Source organism: Typopeltis vanoorti, chromosome 13 (assembly GCF_054136105.1).
Source record: "Typopeltis vanoorti isolate ZY-2024b chromosome 13, IOZ_Tvanoo_1.0, whole genome shotgun sequence".
Lineage (NCBI taxonomy): Eukaryota > Metazoa > Arthropoda > Arachnida > Uropygi > Thelyphonidae > Typopeltis > Typopeltis vanoorti.
The window spans coordinates 70816296-70836823 of record NC_143561.1 but is presented as its reverse complement, the minus strand read 5'-3'; the positions used below and the strand labels follow the sequence as shown (position 1 = coordinate 70836823).

General features: G+C 34.5%; 1 protein-coding gene across 1 annotated transcript in view; it reads right to left on the bottom strand.

The window, feature by feature from the left end:
- Nucleotides 1-265: 265 nt before the first annotated feature.
- The window catches only part of LOC150100276 (uncharacterized), a 127183-nt gene continuing 106920 nt past the window's right edge, over nucleotides 266-20528 (bottom strand). Inside the window, exon 6 of the mRNA XM_090403070.1 lies at nucleotides 266-914. Coding sequence (XP_090259196.1) covers nucleotides 713-914 — 202 coding nt within the window. The 3' untranslated portion in view covers nucleotides 266-712. The remainder of the gene's footprint in view (nucleotides 915-20528) is intronic.

The following is a 20528-nucleotide window of genomic DNA, read 5'->3' as shown; positions in this document are numbered from 1 at the left end:
ATATTAAAGGAAGACAGTATCTCAGAATAAACTGGAACTTCTTTTTGTAAAAATTTATTTTACGACAACAGTCATAAAGCAAGTTACAAAACATAATTTACAAAAATATCTTGTCAGCATTCGAGATGCATTTATTTAAAAAAGAAGCAAAAATGCTTATATATATATATATTTAAAAAGGTTTTGCTTTCTTTACAGAGATGATTTCAGAAACAAAAAAAAATGGTCTACACCTGAGTAATTGCAACAGATTTTGATAACACAGTTTATAAAGTATGAAATATTTATGTTTTGAACTTTAATTTTTTTTTTTAAAATTATTTTACAAAATATTTCATATATATCAAACTATTACATTTCCATATACCCACTGTCAAAAAGAACTATTTAGACTAAGAATTTCTTTGGCCTTATACCAAGATTTTACCAATGATACAAGCGCTACAATATTTTTGATATAATAATTAGAAGCAAAGTTTGTACCTCATATTTTTAGGATAGCATTGTCCAGTTAAATTTTACATCAACAGAACTGACATCCAAATTTAAAGCTTTTTTTTATTATAATTACAACATAATAAATGGTATTCTATCTGAATGAAATAAAAACTGAATATCTACATATATGATACATGTATAGCAAACTTGGCTAATTCTTAAAAGAATACTAAAGTTCAACCATATAAACATTAAAAATCTTATATTCTAGAGGCTAACTCATGTGGGCATCTGGTAGTGCCATATTTGGTTTGAAAAATAACTGTTTTCGTAAATCTGTTGAAAGTTCTTCAATAGAATTAACACACAATTCGGGATTTCCTTTGAACTTATAACATGAGAGTCTAGTAGTTCTTCTTACAGGAGTAACTACAACCATAGAATAATCTGACTGTGCATCCAGGGCTTTCAAAAACCTGTAAATATATATATATATATATATATATATAAATGTTTTAGTACTTATCTAATACTAAATAAATTATGTTCTCTCAGTTTGTCACTAGTCAGCTTTTTTTTTTAACCATTAAATGTATTACACAGCCACTTGTAATATAAGATTATACTAAACTTCATTAATTTTCCAATTAATTGTGTTATCTTCAATGAGCAAGTTTTGTAATGAAAATTTTATAAGCTTTGATATGGATACATAAAAATTTTAATCTCAATATAACAGTGACAGATGTAGACAAGAGATTAAAGTTTTTATATATCCATAATAAAAGTCTCATTGACTAGATTAAAGTTTTTATATATCCATAATAAAAGTCTCATTGACTATCTTATTGTTGATAGTGATGGTTTCTCACTGGTGCAGGACACTAGAATGTACAGAGGATTTGAAATTGAAAGTGATCACCACTTAGTTTTGAGCAGGATAAAATTGAATTTCATATTGAAAAGAAAAACATGTAAGAAAATTTTAAAGCAAATAAAAGTTGAGCAGCTCTCAGATGTGAACTGTAGACTAAAATACACAAATTTTATTGAAGAAAAAATGAAAGTTTGAGAACAGGGACCAAACCTTCGAGAGTCCTGAAGAAAACATTGCTTGATTCAGCCAGAGAAGCATTTGGTGGGGTTGTCTGCAAGGATAGAAAAATCAGAACTCCATGGTGGCAACGGAAGTTAAAGAAATAGTGAAGGAAAAGAAGAAATATCAAAAGTTCCTGGCAAAGAAGTCAGTTTTTGCCTGACCAAAGTCATGGGAAGACTTTGGTAAGAACATAGAAAATAAATATCAAGAAGGTGGCAATATATTCTGGAGGTTGTTGAATCTGTATTTAAGTTTTGTAGATCTGGAAAAGGCACGTGACCAGGTGCCAAGAGAGAAGCTATTCAAAATGCTAGAGTTGTATGGGACATTATATCAAGCAATATTTAGAATTGAAGTACAGGAAGATGGTTTAATAATATTAAATCTGCTGCCACACAAGAGTGTATATTATCCCCTCTGTTATTCAATTTCCATATGGATCACATTATGAAGGAAAGTGCCATTAAACCTGATATCAAAATTGGAGATGTTAAATTCAACTCTTTATGCAGACGATGTTGTACGAGGGCTGTTCAATAAGTAATAAGACTAATTTTACTGTCGTGAAACCACTCATCACAATATTAATTTCTGTGGAATAAAGAAATGTTGCTGTCTGTATTAACAAAAGTGGTTGACAGATGGCGTATACAGGCTGATATGCCAGAGTGTCACGTGACTAAACACAAGCTTGTTTCACCGCACCTACGAGCTACAACCAGTCATCGAAATGGAAGCGTCCTTTGAACAGCGTTATGTGATTAAATTTTGTGTGCGTTTGCAAAAATCGGCATCAGACACTTTTAACATGATACGCAAAGCTTTCCATGATGAAGCAATGTTGAAGGCAAGTGTTTTTTGCTGGCATAAAACTTTTAAGGAAAGAAGGCAAAATGTGGAAAATCGTGAACGTGAGGGAAGACCCTCAACGTCCATCACAGAGACAATGATCAACACAGCAGCGATTATCATCAAGGAGGATTGCAGAATTACAGTATGCCAGCTGCATGTTGTCCTGAATATTTCTGTGGGAAGTGTTCACTCAATTATGGCTGAACATTTGGGACTGAAACGTGTTTGCACCCGATGGATTCCCAAACTCTTGCCACCAGAGCAAATGCGGCATCAAGTGGATGTGTACACAGAATGGAAAGAAAGACCGGAACAAGAAGGTGACAACTTCTTAAAACACATCATTACAGCAGATGAAGCTTGGTTGTATCACTATGACCGTACAATGAAACAACAAAGCAGTGAATGGAAGCATCCGTCTTCGCCTACCCTCAAGAAAGCAAAAACTGTAAAATCGGCTGGTAAAGTTATGACCATAACGTTTTTTGACTACGAAGGCATTGTTTACCAACACGCTGTAGAACCCAGGAATACTGTAAACGGCTCATGCCATGCAGACGTTTTACAGACAATGGTACAGCACGTCAAAAGGAAGCGTCCATTGCTGAAGAATGGCTTCTTATTGCACCACGATAATGCAAGGCCACACATTGCTGGTTGTGTAGTGGACGTTTTGCAGAAGAACAACATACATATCCTACCACACCCTCCATACAGTCCTGATCTCGCACCGTGCAATTTCTGGCTGTTTCCTCAGCTCAAGAAACCACTAAGAGGCTGCCATTTCGAAAGCAACAAAGCATATGTAAAAGCTGCGGAGGGATTTTGAAAGAACTCTCAAAAAACGGACTTTCACATGTGTTTAAAAAGCGGACGCAACGTTGGGACAAATGCATCGCGTCTCACAGTAGTTACTTCAAAAAAGACAATGTAAATGATGACGATTAAAGGTAATCTGTTTTCTGTATAAATATAGTCTTATAACTTATTGAACAGCCTACATACTTCTAAATAAATCAGGGAATCTTGCAGACTACAAGTCTGCAAGATTCCCTGACTAAATTGAATAACTCTTGGAATAAATTTGGTATGAAAATCAGCAAGACAAAGACAATGAAAATAGGCAAAAGCATTGAAATTATCAACTGCCTTGTGAATGGAGAACCTACAGAACAAGTAAAACATTTTAGCTACTTAGGCATGATTTTTAGTGAAGATGATAATTAAACATGGAAATAGACAAATTATATTTATAAATATACATTTATATGGAATAGGAAAGAAATTAGTCAAAACACTAAATTAGCTGTATACAAGACAGTATTCAAACCAATTTTAACTTATGGATCTGAGAGCTGAGTTAGAAATAAAACTTGAGGAATGCATTAGAAGAGCTAATCTCAGGTGGTAATGGTCACTTAAACAGAATGGGAGAGGAAAGATTAGGAAAACAAGTGTTCTCTGCCAGGTTGGCAGAAAAAAGATCCAGAGGAAGACCAAGATATAGGTGGATTGATAAAGTGCCTTAGAAGACAGAAATATAAGATCTGATAATGGAGTCTTGACAGGTAACAGATTAACTTGGAGGAAAATTGTAGATAGAAAGTTAGTAATGATATAAGTTTCTTCATGTAGTACTATCATATCCTGTACACCCCCTACAGGATACATGTCAGGAATTGGATGATGTATCTATATTCTAATTTATAAAATTTAGGACTTTTCTTGGCACTATCTTACTTGCTTATCAATACTGTATACAGTGGTTCACTTTTTTTTTTTTCTTTTTGACAATGCACACACCTTGCAGATCCCCACTTCCTTAAACATTAGGAACAGGCTGATTATCAGTGTATCATTGTACAAGATTCTACTCTCACACATACAGAAAAAATACTATCAGTATTAAAAGTTTTCACAATCATAACATCAATCAGGTATCTGAGGAAATAATAAAATAAATACAACTGTGTGTAAATTTTCAAGTTTTGTCCCAAAAGTAACTCTCCGTTCATCAGTCAAGAAATAATGAAGTAACATGAAATATCCCATAGAGTAGAAAGAGGGTAAAATAGTTCCAGCATAAATAGGGCAGCTCCAAGAAAGTAGCAGCAAATTACAGACCAATTAATATCTGGAGTAGTGGTTAAAGGATTGGAAAAGTTGGTTAAAGGTAAAAATCCAGCAGTGGATTGATAGGAATATGATACTATATGGTGTATTGGTAAAGTAAGTCTTGCCTTAGTAATTTACTCACATTTTATAATAGAATTAAGCAGAATTAGTTAAGGAAAATGACCACCCACAATACTTCTGGACTTTGCAAAGGCATTTGACAGATTGACCAATGGAAACCTATTACAAAAGCTGGAGCAAAATGGGAATAGATATAAAGTTGGTAGCATGGACTGGAAGAAAAGAGAACTGAATATTGATGAATACTTAAGTAAATAAATATAGATAAATTAAAAATAATGTATGGTGAAAATACTCAGGAACAAAAATAAATCAGAGGTTGAAATGCTGCATTTAAAACTATATGATTTGTTATTTAACTGAACAACAGTTTCATATAGATGCTATTTTATGGATTTTTTTTGATTTAGTAGACTTCAATTTACTGTCACCCTCTTCCCACAATTTGCCCATTAAATCAACGATATACTGTACATAAGTGCATAGTGTGAATTTAAATCACAGTAAAGGTTTAGTGATTCATGTAATGGAAAAATCTGTGCATCATGCAATAATTCAGTATACAAGTGCCACATGTGGACATTGCCAGATAACACAAGTATCCGGGTGAAAATTGTAATATCGATAATATCAAGCTATTATTAATAGATAAGCCACTAGTTGCATTCACATGCAACTAGTGGCTTATCTATTAATAACCCAGTTAAATCCTTAATACAGCAATTTGAACTTGACTGAGAAAGATGAAGGAAGCCTGTATTGGTCATTTTTTTTATTGTAAATATAATCTGCATATAACTTTTGACTCCCCATAAACTTAACTACTAAAACCCACTGTTGACCAGAAGCCTTACCAGTAACACAAACAGTTGATTAACACATATTTTGTATGTTATATGTATTATATACTGTATTCTTATAATAAAGTAAGCTAGAGAAAAGAAAATGTTATTAAGAAAATTAGAAGGAAGAGAAAATACCTTTACAGTAATGTACTGTATTTATCGATACTGTAAGTTTATGTTGTCTGTTTACAAGATAAATTGTCTGTTAGTACCTACATCGATATTTTCTTATATGTATTACTAACACTAGACATCAAAAAAATAAATTCATATTTACTTACAGGTATAACAATTTATGTATTAATAACAAAGAAGCAGCAATATGATTGCTCTATGGTAGCTTAGTGCAATCAATACGACTGCTTCACGTTAACCTAGCCTATACACTAATGAATGAATCGTTAATTTTTTTTTATTTTATGCTAATTAATTTAAGTTATTTAATACCACATCTTTAAGTTTGTTTACATTTCTCTCAACTGTGAAAGGTGCCATGTATGGTCTGTGCACATAAGTTTCTTTAAATGTTAACTTTTTTTTATAATAGATTTGTGAATATTTTATGCATTTGTGACATATCTAATGTTTTCTTCATTTTTTTGATATTTCTAAGCTATGCGGTTCATCTGTGAATTTTTTCAAATTGTCGAAATCTAAAAAATTTCCAATATGTATTTATTAAAAATAAAATGCATATATATAAGTGGGTCAGAGCAGTTCAAACCAACGTTCTTAAGGGTCAACGGTATATATATATATAAAATATAGTTGCTGTATTTCAATCCTACTAAAATGGTAGCAAAACAAATTTTGGATTATATACATATTTGAATCCAGTATGTGGATTCAAATTCAAGCATAAATGTGGAAGCAGAAGCTTCCATATTTATGCTTGACTGATAATGCAAGAACTGGTTGACTGTAAAAATGGAATTAAGCCTGACTGATTAATGAAAACAGTTGCTGGAATGCAAGAACTGAAAAATGAAATGATTAAGATGAGACATGAGATGAGGTATATACAAAATGAAATTAGATGTATAGTAGATAGAAACAGAAAATGCAAAAGAATAAAATGCAAGATAGTAGACAAAGAGAAGTAGCAAATAACTACTATATAAAGCACTATATGGAGATTCTGTTATAAAAAGTATGGTTAGATGACGGGGTGCACATGGTCTGTTTTCCAGGAGGGAGAATGAACAGGGTGATTGAGGTGCTGGATATTAGAAGTAAGTGTGTGAGAGAATTAGTGGTTGCAGCTGGAACAAATGATTTGGCTGGGCATAATGAGAATGTGAGGATGAATATCAGAAGATCGTTGAAGAAAGTAAAAGACAAGAGTGTGGCAGGAAGAGTAATTTGTGCGTTGCCCAGGTATGACAATGATGAATTGCAGTGGAGAGCAAGGATCTTGAACAGAATGTTGGTAGAAATGTGTGAAGAGAAAGAAATGCAGTGTATGAATGTATGGGATGAGTTTAAACAATGAGTGGAACTGTTAAAAGTGTTACACTGCATTTGAATAGTTTTGCTGTTGCTGGAAAGAAGTTATCAGTGTGAAGTCGGAGATAATGTAAATGAGCAGATGAGTGTACTAGGTGAGACCAGTGTGAATGGAAATAACGATGCAAAAACAGGAACAAGTTGAACAGGGAAATGGGGGTAGGCCAGAGAGAGACAGTGGATTCTGAAAGCAGCAACGAATGCATGTATGGGGATGATCAGCACAGGAATGGAACAGCCTGGAATACATAAGGTGTAGTTGAGTCTAGGAGCTTTATGGGATGAAAGGTAAGGGTGAGCAAAGAGCAGCAAGTGTGGAAAAGTCACAGATGATGGGCAGCATGGGTAGGACTGGTTATAGACTAAGATTTGAATTATACTTATTTACAAATGCTAAGTGTATCAGAAATTAGGGAGATGAAATTGTTGGGTTGATTGAGTTTATTTGCCTGAAAATATTCGGAATAAGTAAAACATAGTTGGAGGAGAATATCTTGATAGGATTAGAAATGGAAGGCTATGATGTTTTTTGTGAGGATAGAAAGGGCAGGAAAGGAGGGGAATACTGCTGATGATAGCAGGGAAATTAAGTCTACACAAGATTGAGATACAAGGAAAAAAAAAGTGGCAGTGGCAGAATGGGATATTTGACTGGGTTTTGCTACAGGCCAGGGAATGTGGAGGATGGAGACAAAAGCAAAAAATGTATAGGCAACTTAGCTTAGTGAGTAAGCAAAAGGTGATTTCAATGATGGCAATACTGATTGCAACAAAGATACAGCATCAGGAAATGAGAATGAATTTAATGAATTATGATGGCAAATGATTTGATATGTAGGCTGGGTAGAATGGATGGATGCAAGTTTTTGGATGGGTGGAGTGAATTTGAGGGAAGATTGGATTTGTATAAGAGGGATGGCCTTCACTTGAATGCATCTGGTATCAGGAGTCTTGAAAAACTACTACTTGTATGAGACCTAACACAGAGAATTAGGAAAACTAAATTATGATAGGAAGAATGGTGAGAATGTGTGTGTAAGAGTGACAATGTTACGTAACTATGTTAATGATATGGGAATGGGCATTATCATGTAAATGATTATGAGGAGAGATCTATTTCAACCTTTGGTTCGTACCCATCAAATGGGTACATATAACGCACTAGAAAAGAACAGAGACCTGCATGTGGTCTAACTGTGTCACGCAGACTACAGACAAGAGTATACAAAATAACATGCAGGTAGCTTATGTCTATACACAAATGCTAGGAGTATCAGAAACAAAGAGGTAGAGTTTGTTGCCTTGGTCAAACCTCAGATTGTAGGCATTAATGAGACCTGGCTATCAGACATATTAACTAGTATCGAGTGTAAAGGGGTATGGTATTTTTAGGAAGGATAGACAGGATAGAAAAGGAGGGGAAGTGCTGCTAATGATATTGGATGAATCCAGTTAAAGTTGAAAACTATGCTTGGGGTATTACTACTAACACTATTTCATGTGGCAGTGAGTTTGAAGCCATCTGGTGTGAGGTGGAATCTAACAAGATCAAATACATAGTGGGGTACTGTTACAGACTTTGTGGATTGGTTGCTAGTTACAAAAAAATGCATTGCCAAATAAAGATGGGTGTGAAAAGAGTAATCATAATGGGGGACTTTAATTATCCAAGCATTGACTGGGTAGCAGTAAAATCTCATGAGAAGAATTTATCGAGCTATTGCGAGACAACTTTGTAACAGAAGAACTCGAGCTAAAATAGTGTTAATTTGATTTGTGTCGGGGGGGGGGATTCAGTTAAAGACATAACTATTCTGCCTCTGGTTGGTGACAGTGATCATGCAGTTCTCACTTGGGAAGTGGCTATTTATGAATGTTCCATTCAAGAAAGGTTGCATGCTGAACTACAATGCAGGCAATTGTGACCAACTGAGGAGTATACTGAGTCTAGTGCAATAGACTCAGTATACTTCACCACCTACATCGATTGCTGGATGGTGAAGATTTTGGAACAGTTGGTTAGGGCTTGCATTCCGAACTGGGTTGACAGAGAATCTCTACTTTGCAATGAACAGCATGGGTTTGTTAAGGGAAGGTCATGTTTTAGCAAATTGCTAACATTTCATAATAATGTTACCATTGAACTAGAGAAGGTTTATTAAGGGAAGGTCATGTTTTAGCAAATTGCTAACATTTCATAATAATGTTACCATTGAACTAGAGAAGGGGAATGGATACATCATATTTTTGTACTGACTCACTGTGATAAATATATTTTAGATCTAGACTTGATTTTTTTATGTCATACACAGTGCAGCAATTCCACCTACATATTTTTGAAGTTTACTAAGGCTTTTGACAGAGTATCATGGAAGACTGTTGCATGAATTGACAAATATGGATTTGGATTATAAAATATTAGTGGATAAGAGGATGGCTGACTGACAGATATCAAAAAGTGATATATGGTTGATGTGAGTTTGCAAAATTTAAGGTAACCAGTGGTTACCACAAAGATCAGTCCTTCCTCCACTGTTATTCAATCTGTACATTAATGACATTGGGAAGGATTTGACAGGTGACATACAGCTATTTGCTGATAATACAAAGATAGGTAGGAAATCAAGAATGTGACTGATATGCAGTACTTGCAGAATGATTTGAATATGCTGGAATTGTGAGCATAGGGAAATGGATGTCAGTTCAGTGTCAGTAAATGTAGTCATGCACTTTGGCGTGATTAGATATCCAATGTCATATTATATTGGTGAGATTATGCCAGAAGAAACTGATCAGGCTAGGGATCTTGGAGTGTCAGTAGATAGGAAGTTGAAATTCAGGGGCCATGTAACAAAGATTGCAAATACAACTCAAAAGATAATTGCAATGCTGAAACAAACTTGACATGTAATGATAAAGATGTCATTTTGCCTCTTTTCAAGGCTTGATAAGACCTCATTTGGACTATTGTGAACAGATCTCCTGGTTTCCATTGTGATTCTGATATATTAGAGAGAGTATAATGGAGAATGTTAAAAATGATATCAGAATTGTGGAATACCGATTATGAAGACAGACTGAGAATTTTATAGACTGTAGATACTAGCAAACAGGAGAAAGAGGGGTGATATAATTGAGACTTACAAACTTCTGAAAGGGTCATACAGGATTTCAATTGATGGAATTTTTAAATTTGTGGAGGGTGGGGAAAGGACCAGAGGGCATCCTTGGAAGCTGAAAATGAATACTGCTAAGAAGGGGTGAGATCTAGACTTTTTTCTCATAAAGTGGTGCATGATTGGAATGAATTGTCAGGTGTGTGTGTGTGTGCAAGCAGTATGTGGTCTCACTCGATGAGTCCCTGACTCCCTAGAGGTCTCTCTTAATAATAATTATTACATGCAGAAGCAAAGAGGGTATGGTTTCCTTGTATAAGGCCACATATGGACTACTGTGCACAGATTTGGTCTCCTTTTTTTGGGGGGGGGGATGAAGATATATTATTTTATTGAGGAATCAGAAGGTTTGTTAAATCAGTGTCAGGTCTATGGTATGTCAGATATGAAGAGAGATGAGAGAATGTGAAAAGAAAAAGAATATAACTGAGACTTAAGTTGGTGAGGGTTCATAACCAGATTAATGTGGAGAAGATTTTTCATAAGGCAGAGGGAGACAATGGTAGAAGAGGCCATTCCTGGAAGCTGTATAAGAAGGGTGGGTATGAACAGGGGAGTGAGAAGAAGGTTCTTTGCATGGAGAGTGATTGGTGAGTAGTGTGCATTGCCTGCAAGTGTAGTGAGAGTGTAAACTATGAATGGGTTTAAGGCAGGGTTCAACAGAATCTTTTTTGCGTGAGAGATTATGGACCTCCCACAATGAGTCCTTTGACTCCATTAAGGTGAGATGTTAATAATAATAATCAATAAATAAATACATAAAAGTAAATAACTGGTTGCATTGAAACTGATAGAAATTTAGAAATAACTCTTGTTAGTGATAAAATAATTTGTGGTCATTTTATGAGGATTTAGATATGCTTTGTATTTTACATTCATGCAATTTTTTTTGGATTGTTATAGTTGAAGAGTTTAATTTCCTATAAAATTCACCGGTGAATTTTTCATATTCTGTTTATTTTTAATATTCTCAGTTATTACAGTAAAAATGTACACTTATAAGCTGTTGTAAAGTGCATATACTACAATATGAAATTTTATATACTACAATATGAAATTTTAGACTGCATATGTAACAGATGCTTAGCATTAGTATTTCTCCTAGGTAATGACTCACTGTGATAAATATATTTTAGATCTAGAATTGATTTTTTTTTTGTCATACGTAGTGCAGCAATTCCACCTACAAAGTTCAGCACCTGTAGTATGACAACACTGTGGGCAGACCCAGATTAGAAGGTTATCCAATCTCCCCCATCCCCTTTTTTTTGGGAAAGCATGTAAATTAGTTTCTGGAAAGTACGATTGACAGGAATCTGCTACTTTTGACAACAACAACAGATATTGAAACACAAGAATGAGTACTTATGTTAACTGAGTCTGGATACTGAAATAAGACAGGATAAGAATTGATTGCAATCTCTGAGAAGGTAGTCAGTAGGAGAGGGATAGTAATTGCTCTTTATTAGATGAAGTCAAGAATTTTACTTCCATATCTAGGAGCAGTATCCAATGAAAAATGGGATACTGCTCCTAGATATGGAAGTAGTATACCACAACAATGCAAATTTGTGATTAGGTAAGAGTAAGCAGTATTTCAGGTGAGAAATACCATCAGAGCAGGACTGATGTAAGGTAGTATGGTTACTTAAACTGATAATGTTATATGGGATCTCCCCCCCTCCCATGATGCACTTTGACCTTTACTGCCCTTGTACCAAAACCCATAACTAACCAAATCCTTCCTCTCTACACACACACATTTTGATATGAAAAAAATCATAAAGACAAAACAGATTTAAAATGCTATATTACTAGTTGTTTAATAAAATAAAACGTTATATTCAGTAATCATAAAACTGAAATTACTTAAATGCAACTGCATAATATTTTTCTGTTCATTTTTTTTTTTTTTATTAAGTTTAGAGAATGGGTGTTCACTGCTCATTTATTTTTGCAACCATAGAGCTAAGTAATCTTTCAAAGCAATTTTCTTTGCAAATTACATAAACATTTGGTGATTGTACATGTTTATATAACACAGCGGGGGGGGGGGATTACATTCTGAGTATGCTAGGTGTACACCACACACACCTGGAAAATTCATTAAGAAATAATTTTTGAGCAGTTATAAAACTTTGTCATTACTTATGATACAAACTACCCTGTTTTTCAGCATATCAATAGTACTCAACTTTAACATTAGACACATTAATAACAAAACAAACTGATGGCAATATTGATTTAAAGGTTTACCGCAAGCCGACCCACACTGGCCGTTACCTACATTTTTCTTCATCACATCATATTTCACAAAAGTTGAATAGTACTATTCACATGCTGGAAAACAGGACAGTTTGTATCATAAGAGAACAAAGTTTTTAACAGACGAATTAGATGTCATCTTCAAAACTTTAACAAACAATGGTTATCCGAAAAAATTGATAAATAAGATTCTTTTCTCCAACCCCTCCTTACAGCAAACCCAAGAAACTAACTATAAGTATTCCATTTTCATTCCTTTTGCTGGCACAGTTTCACAGAAAATTGCAAACCCGCTATGACCTCATGAGATCCAAGTGGCCTTCAAACCAATAAAGACAGTTTGTAATTTGTTACGGTCACTTAAGGACAAGACTGCTTTCTATAAACACCCAGAGTATAAAATATCCCCCTGCTCTTACAGTTTAAATTACATAGGACAAACATCTAGAAGTTTAGAGATAAGAAAAAAAGAACACATCGGGGATGTCAACAACAGAGAAGACAATTCCGGTTTAGCTCTCCAGTTTTCTAATACGAATCACAATATTGAATGGGATAAAAGTACTATACTGTACTTAGAAGACTTTCTTACCCCTAACATCAAAGAAGCTGCAGTAGTGATCTGTTCACGAGGCAGCCTTAACAGAAACCAAGGAATGGTCCTTGGTGACATCTGGGAAAACACTCATAAGGTCACTCAACACATCAGAGTTCAACTTTGAAGCCAATTACAGAACTCGCCTGTCCCTCGATGAGTTTTTCGACTCCCTGGAGGTGTCATGTAATAATAATAGTAACATACATGCTCCATGCATTTGATGTAATAACATTTTATTTGAATTTTGATAATATTTAGCATTCAGTTATGTTTTAACTTGATACTTTAGCTCGTTTCTGTTTTAAGCTGTTTTTGTTGCTTTTTGTGTGCCCAGCCAAACCCAACAGTAAAGTTGGCAAAACTAAAGGTTTACAGCAGTTTCGCCGACTTTAGTAGGCTACATCTCTGTATATATCTCCGACCAATTAAACCCAGTTTTGTATGTTTATTTGTATAATATTCAGTGGTCGAAAATAACATTATCATGAACAGACTTGATGGGGAAGTCAAACGTAAGGTATGTAGATTAGAATAGCTTAAATGCAAAAAGGCTAAACTTCTGAATCAACTAATGTTTTTAAAAAGGTGCAGAAACAACATTATTCCCAAGTTTTTATTAGAGAATGGTTGCACTCTAGAAGAGCTAAATAAATATTTCAAAACATCTTTAGCATTATTACACGAAGGGACACAATGCACTAGATTTGCCCTGAGCCAGGTGGATTCATCATGTTTTCATTTACACAATGTGATTTCTAACAGCATAGAGCTAACCTATGGTCCCATTTAGACAGCATGATGACAGTTTTAATCGGACATTTTTAATTAGCAAGAATAGATGGATCAAAAAATTCAACGCTTTATATGAAAAAAAATTTAATTCAAGACCAAACCTTCCAGATAACAAAGTTGTTTCAACCTCTCAGACCACATCTTAACACCTACAGAAGTCAGTATTGACAACAAACTAAATGAGGCTAAAAAAATCTGCACAATTGGCCTTTATGTCTGCTTGTCTGATTTTAAGTAATATCAAGTGATCATTATGCTAATATTGTGAATTCTGAAATCAGAGCATTTGTTAATCGGATTAACACAGGGGAGATTTTTCATATGGTAGAATAAAGGGAAAGAACAAGGACGAGAAGCCTTTTCTGAAAGTTGCAAAAGGAAGTGGTGAGTAAAAGGATAAGAAGCAAGTTTTTTGCATGGAGAGTGGTAGGAGTATAGAATGCACTACCTGAGAGAAAGTGGCAAAGGTGTTCATGGTAGAAGAGCCTTGCGACTCCCATCTTGCAAAACCATGAAGTGAAAAAAAAAAAAAGCAATATAATTGGTTTTAATATATATATATATATATATATATATATATATATTATCTTTATTCAAATGAATAAAAAAACTGAAATTTAATTTGTTTATAGATGTGAATTCTTATAAAAGCTGCCAGTAAAGCTAAAGGTGTGTTCATAGATTAACACTACACAAATTGTACAATATATATTCACAAATCTCAAAGGTTATTTTTTTTTTTTGTTGATCTTTGTCTTCCACATTTTATGAAATCATAGATGTTCATATAACACTTTGCACAAACAAGATATACACTGCTCAGTATATTGATATCAGAGAAGATAGTACTGAAACAACAATACAGTATATAATTTCAGTTGCTACTGTTATGCTTTCTATGAACATATTTTCTATGAAAAGATATTTATACTGTTCTATGTTATTTATATTTTCAAAAATGAAAAACCATTACAGTTCTGATATTTAATATCATATTACTTTATTTACAAAAATCATTCATATTAAAATTGTTGTACTTAATAAAAAAACACATAAGGACATAAAATAAGACAAATAAGACAAAACACATAAGGACATAAAATTTTATAAGAAATAAATATAAATAGGAAACTTGAGGATTAAATAAGAAATGTAATACAACTAAAGATTAAACTTCAAAAAATAAGTACAAATTTTTCAATACTCATACAATTTTAAAAAAGTATAAAATTTCCTTTACATGTACACACACACACACAGTGACAAAAGAATAAAAAAAAAAGCAATTTAAAAATTACTGATGGATTATTCAGCCATAACTGAAAATAAATATACATGAAGTCTCAATTAATACTCAGTAGGTTGCAATTAAAAATTACATTAATAAGGACTATAACATCAAATATTCAGTACAAATGACAACTCATTTCATATGCATTACAAATGCTGGGAAGAAAATTATATAAAATGATGAGTAATTAAATATCTGCAATGTGCATCATGATGTATGCTGTTTCAGGGATTAGACAAAATTTAATAGTTCAGAACCAAATGCTTGAGGTGGACAAAGTCCTACAAAAAGGTAGATTGTCTTATTCTTATGAGAGTTGAGATCTCATATTCCAGAATATCATCTGTTTCAGTTCTGTGCTTACTATTCCTGTAATGTTAAACCACTTTTAAAATATAAGCAACTTTATTTAGACAATTATAATGTCAGTATTGAAACAACTTTTGCAGTGAGTCAAAATTCACTGGTAAAGTAAATGGAATATAGAAAAATTAGACTATCCTTCAGAATTGTTACTCTTAAATAAAACTTTAGTTCATACCCTTCGAGTGGAAAAATCTAGATTAAAATCTGATTTGAAATTTTCAATTGATGATTAGCTAGAAGTGGTCTAGTCTCATATGGAGAAAAGATTCCTTCCCCCGCACCCACTTCCCAGAATCTCAGCTTTTTCTTACATAAACATACAAGGCAGACAGAGAACATTAAAAGATACTCATAGACTTATGGTTCCTTCTTACAACCTTTCAAGAAAAAATGGTTATCCTATCAGACTGTTCATAAATAAACTGCTATTTACAAGTTTACCATATATATAAAGCCCTGTTTTACCAAGGTTAGCTAAAATTCTCAAAAAATTTAAAATCCGTTCCAAACTCCATTCCACACTTGATACACCTAAACTGAAACCTGACAGTATCCTGGAGTATTCTAGAGTTTACTGTCTTCAGTGTAACTGCAATGTGCCCTATTTTAGTTAGACAGAGAAATCCATTGAGTTGCGTATGGAAGAACATAAGATACATCACATATTGCAGGACTAGAGCAAGCCTGTTCTCTAGTCCCACGTTCTTCATTCTGCTCAACCTAATGAAGATTCTGTCACTCATCCAGTGATCTCAGAAAACATTTTTAGATGCTATAATGAGCTGGAGAGAAGAATTGTGGTATCAACAGAAATTGTCCTCAATCTGCTCTATCTTAATATCAACCTTAGCTATAACCTATCTGATTGTCGATCTTCAGCTTTCCAGCTTCGGCATATGCAAGATCATACCCACCTGGATGTGCCCAACAATATCATGGCATTCAGAACACCTTCAAACGTTAGCAATAGGCTTGCAATTTAATTTATAGCTGATATGTTTTCATGTAATGTATATTTTTGTATTTCTCTTTTCATGTTATGCATCCAATGAAGTCTTCTAAGAAGATGAAACTGGTTGTGCACTCAAATAATAAATAGATTTTTTCTATTTTAGTATCTTGGTTTGTAGTCATTAAATTTATTTCATTATATATACAGTGTATAGGGTCAAAGCTGTATAACTGAGAGGAGACCTCCACATCGCCTTTTAAGGAATGCGGAGAACCGACCAGGGCCTCTGACCTAATATCCAATCCTCACTTTCTTGTGGTGCACGCTGTTGGGTATCTACCTGGATACTGAACGAACGAGGATGGTCTGGCAATTTGGGATTTAGCTGATCAAATTGTAATTCTTATTGGCTTAAACCAAATTATAAAATGATGGTACAATATGACAAAATTTCATGCTGGCTGGGGCGTCGCCCGGTTAAACACGGCCCCAGTTGTTTTCACCAGTGAACTACGGTGAACAGTGAAAAGTAGGCTACTGGAACAAATCTGAAAAAACACCCCAACTGAACATCACCAGAGTTAAAGATTGGTACTATCAACATAAGAAGCCTCAATGGCAAAGAAATGGAGCTAGCTGAGGAATTAGATAAGTACCAGATCAACATAATAGGGACGACTGGAACAAAAACGACAAAAACTGGTGAGATCTTTCTGAGCAATAAATACAAAACGTTATATTCAGGCAATGACAATCAAGGAAAAGAAGGAGTAGCCATTGTATTCAACACTAAATACGAGGCTAATCTTCTTGAATGGCAGGCAGTCTCAAGTAGAGTGATTTGGGTAAATATCAGAATGGGGTACTGGACAATGAGACTTATTTGTGCCTATGGTCCCACAGAAGGATCTACTAAGGTAGAAGTGGAGGAATTTTTTAATGCTTTAGAGAAAGCATCTGACACAATGAAAAAGGAAAAGTTGGCCCTTGTTGGGGATCTAAATAACACAGTAGGAAATGATTGTCAGACATACAAAAATATATTGGGAAAATTTGGAGAAAAGAGCAAAGCTAATAATAATGGCAAATATTTGTTGGATTTCTGCTCAGGACATGGACTGGTTATTACCAGTCCATGTCCTGATGTTCCAAAATAAAAATGTGCACAAATTCACATGGAGAGAAGAGGCAAGAAATAAGAAAAGTCTCATTGACTATGTTATTGTTGATAGTGATGTTTTCTCCCTTGTGCAAGACACCAGAGTGTACAGAGGATTTGAAATTGGAAGTGATCACTATTTAGTCTTGAGCAGGATAAAATTGAATTTCATATTGAAAAGAATAACATGTAAGAAAAGTTTTAAAGCGAATAAAAGTTGAGCAGCTCTCAGATGTGAACTGTAGACTAAAATACACAAAGATTATTGAAAAAAAAAAATTAAAGAGTTTGAGAACAGGGACCCAACTTTAGAGATTCAGTGGCAAGCCTTGAAGAAAACCTTGATTGATTCAGCCAGAGAGGCATGTGTGAGGTTGTCTGCAAGGATATAGAAATCAGAACTCCATGGTGGACACCGGAAGTTAAAGAGGCAGTGAAGGAAAAGAAGAAAGCATATCAAAAGTTCCTGACAAATAGGTCAGCTTGTGCTCTTAGAGAATACAGAGACAAATGTAAGAAAGCTAAACACTGTGTAAAACTAGCTAAACAAAAGTCATGGGGGGACTTTGGCAAGAACATAGAAAATAAATATCAAGAAGGTGGCAAGATATTTTGGAAGTTATTGAAGAAGCTTAGAAATGGAGGAAAGAGTACTGTAAAAGGAGTTAGAGATGATAAAGGTGACATGAAAATGGGAGAAAAAGATATTCTTGAAGTATGGAGTAATTACTTTGAGAAATTGCTAAATGAAACAAGCAGTGATAGCACAGTTGTAAAAAACACTCAACAGGCATACAGTCAGGAATACATATCCATACTTGAAGTAGAAAAAGCCATCAAAGGCTTGAAATGTGGAAAGGCAGCAGGAGTAGATGATATTCAACCAGAAATGCTGAAGTATGGTGGTATAAAAGTCTTGCAGTGGCTGCACTGCATAGTTCAGAAGGTCTGGACAGAGGGACGAATTCCCGATGATTGGAGTAGAACTCTCATGGTACCCATATATAAAAAGAGAAATAAAACTGAATGTTTGAATTAAAGAGGTATTTCCCTACTGAGTGTTTTTGGTAAGATATATGTGAGTATATGGTGAAGAACAAGCTGGATTCAGGCCAAATAGAGGCTGTCAGGATCAGATCTTCACTTTACGACAAATAGGGGAGAAATCATGGGAATATAACAAAGTTCTCTATTTGAGTTTTGTAGATCTGGAAAAGGCATATGATAAAGTACCAAGAGAGAAGCTATTCAATACGCTACAGTTATATCACATTATGAAGTGGTATTAAACATGATACCAAAATTGGAGATGTTAATGTCAGCTCTTTGCTTTATGCGGATGATGTTCTACTTATCAATAAATCCACTACGAATCTGCAAGATTCCTTGACTAAATTGAATAACTGTTGTAATAGATATGGTATGACGGTCAGCAATAAAAAGACAAAGACAATGAAAATAGGCAGAATCATTGAAAATATCAACTGTGTTGTGAACGAGAACCTGTTGAACAAGTAAAACATTTCACCTACTTAGGCACGATTTTTAGTGAAGATGGTAAATTAAATATGGAAATAGACAACAGAATCAATAAAGCTGGTATAGTAGGAAGTCAATTGAATAAATTCATATGGAATAAGAGAGAAATTACTCAGAACACTAAATTAGCTGTATACAAGACAGTGTTCAAACCAGTTTTAACTTATGGATCTGAGAGCTGGGTCAGAAGAAAAACACTTGACAAAAGACTAGAGACCGCAAATATGAGAGTCCTGAGAAAGATTACAGGCATGAACAGATGTCATCATTGGCAATATCATATTGAAAATGAGGATATTAGGAAAGAACTTGACAATGTCAGCATCCAGGAATGCATTAGCAGAGCTAATCTCAGGTGATAGGGTCATTTAAACAGAATGGGAGAGGGAAAAATTAGCAAAACAAGTGTTCTCTGCCAGGTTGACAGGAAAACGACCCAGAGGAAGACCTAGATATAGGTGGTTTGATAGGGTACAAAGTGCCTTAGACGACAGAAATATAAGATCTGATAATATTCGTGTCTTAACAAGTAACAGCCTGATCTGGAGGAAAATTGTAGATAGGACGTTAGTAATGATGTAAATTTTTCATGTAGCACTATCATATCCTGTACACCCCTTAAGGGTACATGAATTTGATGATGAATGATGATGATGTGTATATGTCTATATATATAGACATACACACATCATCTATATATATATATATATATATATATATATATATATATATATATAGACACACACCGGGTGATCCAAAAGTCACAGAAAAAGGAAAAATTCAATAGTTCGAAAAGTATAGACAGTAGCATGATGCGGTTTTCACAGAAATGCACAGAAAGACATGGGATTTTTTTTAATAATGAAAAATTTTATTGCCAGAATAGTTACATTTGTCACCGACAGGTGGCGCTGTAGCGATCCCAGAGCTGCTACCTATCACTATTTAAACCGTGAGGTACATAAATTTCAGATGTAGTGAATACTGAAGTTAAACTCAGCATTTAATGTTTATTACCGAAGTTAAACTTTCTGCCAAGGTGAGGCATGTTATCCTTACGAGATAAAGCACTTTTAGTTAAGCTGTATTATCAGAACTCCGAATGTGCAAATGTGGCTTTGTGCACCTATCGTTCGATGCGGGGTATTAGAAGTGGAAAGGGACCAATGTCTTGTTCTTCACTGATAGCTATGATGAAGAGGTTTGAGGACACTGGCAGTTTGGAAGCATGTGCAAGAAGCAGGAGACCCAAAAAAACTATTGCAGTTGTGCACGAGGTCGAACATGAGACCGACACACAATCGGCAGCTTCCTCACATGGGGAATGCAGGCACGTTAAATTTCAAGACGAACTGGCATTTCGTATGGGACTGTGGCGCTCACTCAGGATCATCCTCGAGAGGTATCCTTACAAAATCCAACACGTACAGGAACTGAAACCAACCGATTTCGAT